The sequence below is a fragment of the Labrus mixtus genome, chromosome 5 (assembly GCF_963584025.1).
Source record: "Labrus mixtus chromosome 5, fLabMix1.1, whole genome shotgun sequence".
NCBI classification, from domain to species: Eukaryota; Metazoa; Chordata; class Actinopteri; order Labriformes; family Labridae; genus Labrus; species Labrus mixtus.
Window position 1 is genome coordinate 22,454,284 of NC_083616.1, and position 6,534 is coordinate 22,460,817.

The window sequence follows — 6,534 nt, forward strand, 5'->3', positions numbered from 1 at the left end:
GCTGTGATGTCATGAGGCTAACACTGAGTCTGTAGGCTGTTAAATGTCAGCTGACAGTCTGAATCATGCAGCATCCCGACATCCAGTTAATGCAATTTGGTGATTACATTGCATTAACAGAGTGAGCACACACAAACTGCACAGCCTGTGCACCTTAAAACCAGAAGGTTCTGTGTTAGTAAAGAATCATTAGATGTTTTTGATTAGCGTGAGGTCCACCTCAACAAACTACAACAGTAAAATCCTACTTCAACATTAATGCAGCAATAAAAATCTTCAAGAGACATTATTCTACTGTGGTGTTTTTAATACTCAAGCTGTGTTTGCTTTTAATACTTATACTGTAAACTATAGGTAACATGGAGGACTGTTGGTTTGATAGGGTAATTTCACATTATGGAATTTGTAACGGAGCTGAATACTTCCTAGACCACAGCACTGATCAAATAGAGAAAAAAAATATCTTGTGTTGGAAGGACTGCAATGATGTTTTCTTCAGGATAAACTGTAATACTTTTGGTCTCCTTACTTTATTTTTCTTCCATCAAACTTTTATTTTTTTTATGCTTGTTCAAGGGAAGTCTCTAAAATCAGATTTGAGCACTTGGTATAATTTTGGTTTTGCTCTGGATCTGGGTTAAATATGTTGTGGCTATTAAGATTCAAGTCTTTCAAGGCGTTGCCCCCTACCTCCCAGACTGATCTGACTTTGTTAGAATTTATTCTTTAAAGTGTTCTCTCCTCTGAACCATTTTTATGTGGAGTACCCCAATGCTCCATAGTAGGCCCTATTCTTTTCTTTATACTGTATGTGTTTATGATTGATTGGTCCAACAGTTAAAAGTCAAACCAATCATCTGACAATGTACCCTCCCAATAACCCATTAAGCGACCACATACAAAAGTGACATTGTAAACTTCTATTTCAAATGGAGTCCCACGCATGGGCGGTTCTAGGCAGGGGCCAACAGGGGCCAGTGCCCCTGTAACACTGAGCTTGGTCCCCCCTGTGGCCACCCTTCCAAAAGGAAGAGCCCCCCTAATAACACAGTATTTAACTCAACAACCGGACTCACAATCTAGTATTAAATACTGTTACTGAAACCAATATAAATCATGGTATTTTATGTTGTGGTATTTAATGATGTGAGCTATTATTTGGCATAATATATATTTTTTAAAGCGATCATCTTTGTCTATTTTTTCACCTGGGTTTAATGTTCCCCTCTGACAAAACAACTGCCCCCAGATTGGCCCCCTCGGTAAAAGTGGTCTAGAACCGCCACTGGTCCCATGAAAAGCACTTGTAATCTGGCCTTGGAAATCCTGAACGTCGGAGTGGATCAGGATGATCTGATATGATGTGGCTTTGAAGGAAAAAAAGGGACACCAAATTAAGACGGATCCTGGTGGCCAAACTTAGGACCTCCATATCCGGATAATTGTGATCCGGATGAAAGCCTTTGAGTGAAGCACGATGGCACTATCGTTGAAAGCATCTAGTCTCCGTACTTATCAGATTGTGATTGCATGCATCTTACCAAACAAAAGACATCACTAAATGTCTGGTTTCACAAGTTCTCATTATCAAATGAAGTTTGCTCTGTCTTGTTTATTTGTTTACTTGTTAGGATCCCCATTAGCTGTACCCAAGAGCTCAGCTATCCTTCCTGGGGTCTTCACAGAGTTATTGTAGCTGTAAAATTAGTCCAAGGCACTTTATAAGACGTCGTGTTGATTGGAGTTTTGCACACAAAACATCATTCTCAACATTGGAAACAGCAGTTTACAACAATGTGTTTAGACAACTGCCATCAAGTCAAAAGTCAACTTTCCGACTCTAGACTTGTACATCTTTTCTTAAACTTTATATATGTTAAGCATCCAAACAAGTCTAACAAGTGGATCACTATTAGTCTTGCAGATTATATTTTCTTACTGTAATGTAAACAATGAAATTCAATACAAATGCTTGTACTTAGTTGTTTTTATTCATGTATGATATTAAACATGGAAACACATTTCAACTTGTACATAAAAGTCTACAAAATGGCATCAAATGTGTACTTTATAGGTACATATACAAATACAAGCAATGCAGTGAAAATGCATGAAAAAAATGTCTAAAACATCAATGATATTTTATGTAGTGCATTTTAATGCCTGCCACCCCTGACACAGATAATGTGACAGAAGTTATGTTTAACAGCAAGCAGCAGGAACAGCCTTCTTTTATTTCCACTCCAAAGATTCATGGTAAAGTTGATATTAGGCATTTAAAATAAAAGATGAAAGGACTTACACACGTGGTCGCCAAATCGACATAAACTAAAAGTTCCTCCCAGGAGCTTTAATAATGACACAAACCGAGAAAATGGCATTATCATATTTAGCTGCTCTTAAATTCTAGGACCTGATTTTACTTCTTGAGGTAGACTTAATGTGGTCACAAATCAAATTTATTTGTAGTCTTTATTTCTATTTCTATGTTCACATGTTGATTATGAAGAAAATACAAAATACAGTAAATCAAAATTGCTCCTTTTATAAAAAGTACAAAAGCTCGGGCCACATTAAAAGGAGGAATAGTAATTTAAACTGCAGTTATTCATCCAGTTTCATTATCTCCAGTACAGCTTTGGTCACACTGACGTGGAAAAGGTCAAATTCCTCTTCCTGTTTTTGAGGGTCAGTGGGTGTGGAGAGCATAAATTGTCCACATTTTTTCTTTATTCCAGGGTCATATTTTGGGCTATATTTTACTTTAAACCATAGTTTTGGCCTTTGTCAGGTTTTGGGTTTCGTTTCAGTTTTGTTTTGTTTTAGCTTGTGTCTTTCTCTCCAGCTCTACATGAGTGCCACCCAGTGTCCCAATAGCAGGGACATCAGGGAGCCAATCACCACAATGATGCTGTTGTAGATGGGGCCACTGGATGCCCCGGCATAGTACTCCATATCTCCAGAGCCCTCCTGCTCATATCCGGGCCTGGGTCCATAGCCATAACCCGCTCCATGTCGAGGATAGCCATAACCTCCATATCCTCCACCGTATCCCCCGTACCCTCCACCGTATCCCCCGTACCCTCCACCATATCCAGGGCGGCTCAGTGCAGACCCCAGCATTGCTCCTCCTATGGCCCCTGCTGCAGCTGCCCCGGCTACTTTCCCTGCACTGGGACCGCTGCTTTGGACAGGTCTGTAGGCCTGCCGCCCACCTCCGCCCCAGCCCCGCCCACCTCCGCCCCAGCCTCCTCCTCCTCCTCCTCCCCTACCAAAGCCACCTCCTCGTCGGGCCTCAGAGTTGGGGACCAATGTGGCGAGGAGCAGCAGGCAGAGGGCCACTGTGAAGGGGAGCTTCTGCAGGCGGGACATGATCTTTTTATCCTGTCAAGAAAAAAAAAAAGAAAAAGAAAAAGAGGGGAATATTAGGAGTTTGATTCTGGAGTTTTTAAACAGAAAATTACAACTTCTTCTTCAGATGTGGTTTGTTTAATAAAGTTGTTTCGTATTTAGATTTTAAATATTTTGAATCTGTTAACTAGACTGGAAAGTGACTAAAAAAATATGTATAAAATGGTAAGACCCATATTATTAGTAACCCAAATAGCACTTACTTAATTAAACGTAATACTTCATTAAGGAGGAGTGTAGTTGTATTTATAGACTGTAAATATATTAAGGTTGTTTTGCATCCTGAAGGCACAAAGTGCTCATAACAGACTGATGAGATGTTCTCGTTGCAGCTTTAGTCCTGCAGCATGTTATTTTTACACTGCTGAGGAGTTAAGAGCTGGACGGATCATAGGTCTTTATCCGGCTTTGAGAAACATGTTTAACACAAGCCCCATCACTATTTAACTCTGCAGCTGACCTGAGATCAGACAGATTTAATAACCTCTAAGGCCCCTCCATCTGTGAGAACGAGCACCAGATCGAGACCCGCTGCGTAAATCACTCTGGCAACAACAAGGGAATATTTGTTGGTATTATATAAAGACTTTTACTTTTCACCATGTAGAGAAACCATTTTTTTTCACAAAGACAACTATAGTGCCTTCTCTGATATCATACATTTACATAAATAAATACACACAGTTCAAACTTCACAGCTGTCGTTTCTGAGTATAAAATGTTTGTAACTTTTATTATAGAAGAAATAATTTAATTGTAGGGCTTGAAATGCAAACATCTAAATGTAAATATACTTCAAATATTAAAATACTAACCATTATAAAAATTGATTGGAAGAATAATATACCACAATAGACTTTTTTCTTCCATAGTGCCAACAATAGTTTATTACTAAAAGTGACAAAATGTCTGATTATCTACTCTACCAGTCAAACGTTTGGACACACAACAGTAACAGTAGGATCAATAATACAGTACATTATTATTATAAAGCTACTGTACGCTGTATCCAGGGCACACCTACTAATAGAAGGCTTTTTCTTTATTTTTTTTTTACCATTTTCCACATTTTAGAATAATAGTAGATATTAAAACAATTAAAATAAAACATTTAATTTAATTTTTGTTTTGGAAAAATATGTAGGCATCAACTTCACTATTTATATAATAGACATCAACATATAACTATAAATATAGTTTTTATCTTTACGTCACTGCGCTTTGTACATAGTTTATTAAACTCTAACTTACTTTGTACGTATGGTTTATTTTATTGCTTATTTTATTATCTCTATTCGATTTTATTTTTACATCTTAAATCATTTCCTGCTGTATTGTGTTTAACCAAATTCACCCCTAGGATTAATAAAGTATTTCTGATTCTGAAACAGTTAAGCCTTTAGATGAACATGTCTTTAAGATAATAACGTGCATTTCAATCAGGTGTGTCCAAACATTTGACTGGTACTGTATATTAACATTTAAGTACATTGCCATGGTAGCTTCCTTATTCTTTTATTTCCTAGAATTTCCCTTGCAAATCTTTTTTCAATAACTTTTATTTTTTAATAGTTGAAAAGAAGCTACAGATTCATAAAAAACATGTGGCATGTTTTTAGGCACCTGAATCCCTGATGAATTACAGGTTCTATATTAACTATCCCTGTGAGTGCCTCAAACCTCTTCAACAGCTTTTGTTATATTCAGACAAAATATATTTTATTATGAAATGTGATCAAATATTGAAAATGAGGGTTAGAGTGCTGAGCAGTATCAATAAGTGAAAAATGGATTCACCCTACAAATCCCCCACAAAGTAATTCATCGTTAATGGTATAATAAAAGTATATTTTGATTAAAATAAAATGTTACCTATATATAGCTTTAATTATACCTGTACTTGTTATGGAGTAACATAAGGTCGGGGTCTGACTTTCTCCATTTGTGTAAAAATTCAGAATACTTTTCCACCAATGACGACCCCTGATCTAAGCAGCATGACATCATTTTCTGTGCTGTCAACAAATACTCCAGTCTAATCTGTCTCCTCACAGATGAGTACGTCTATAATTACACTGGGTCAGTGGGAATAATCCAGCCACTCTCAGATTACAGCTCCCAAACTTTCAAACAAGATGAAAGGACTTCATTATTAGATTTCATCAATATGGAGCACGCCGGGTCTGTTCTTCAGTGTTACATTACTAACTGTGGGTTCACTCATTTCTGCAGGACATTTTCAACAGCATCACATCCTTAACAAGAGACATTAATTCACAAAAAAACCCTCAAAAATGTAAAAATCTTAATGAAAGGAAAATCTAAACACCAGCTGATATCTAAAGACAGCGGATGTTTATTTAATCTATTCACATTGATGCATTTGTTAAGAATTAACATTTACAAAATAAAGGGATTGTTTTCTATTTTGACAAGTCATTGTACGAATTATAGAGACATATGACCTGATAATCCTTGAAAAACATTGAAACACCTTTACAAAATATTATAGCTACATTTGTCTTGAGCTGGAAAATAAGAAGATATGAAATGTTCTATTTTTTTTAAAAATTTATTATGACTACATAGTAACTACGGTATGTCCAGGTGATTCAATAATAAAATAAATAATAACCTGGATAGATATTTTATAGTTTAATGCAACAAACATGAAATAATATATTCACTGTAAAGAAAAAGATCCTGTAGAAATCACAAGACTCACCTGTTAAATGTTGCGGTTCAGATGATGATGCGTCCACTGACAGTAAAGACGTGTGTGTGCGCTCACAGCTTAGACTCCTCAGAAAGTAAGAGGTGTGTTTCAGGGCCAACCTGTTGTCCTACAGACAATCTCCGTCAGGTAGAGTGGATCACTGCGTCTCACACCTGCTCATTGGCTGACTGAATGGTAAGCCGCTGTCCTCGCCACATCACACATAAATACCTGCCAGTGTGTGGTTCTTATTTAGCCTCCATTATTTAACCTCTCGCTGAGAGGATCGTCCAGAACACTTAACGAGCTCTCCAGAAGCTTCCTCAACATGGTCTGGGAAATTATACAACCAGATTTAAACATCATTACATAAAAAGGAGCCACAGGAGGCCTTTAACCCAGTGACC

General features: G+C 37.2%; 1 protein-coding gene across 1 annotated transcript; it reads right to left on the reverse strand.

Annotated features, from left to right (window-relative positions):
• Nucleotides 1-2,630: 2,630 nt before the first annotated feature.
• prnpa (prion protein a (Kanno blood group)) lies at nucleotides 2,631-6,357 on the reverse strand. Its single transcript, XM_061038632.1, has 2 exons — nucleotides 6,137-6,357; nucleotides 2,631-3,384 (listed from the first exon to the last, which is right to left on the reverse strand). The coding sequence occupies exon 2, from the start codon at nucleotides 3,370-3,372 to the stop codon at nucleotides 2,848-2,850; it is 525 nt and encodes a 174-aa protein (XP_060894615.1). The 5' UTR covers nucleotides 3,373-3,384; nucleotides 6,137-6,357; the 3' UTR covers nucleotides 2,631-2,847.
• Nucleotides 6,358-6,534: the final 177 nt, after the last annotated feature.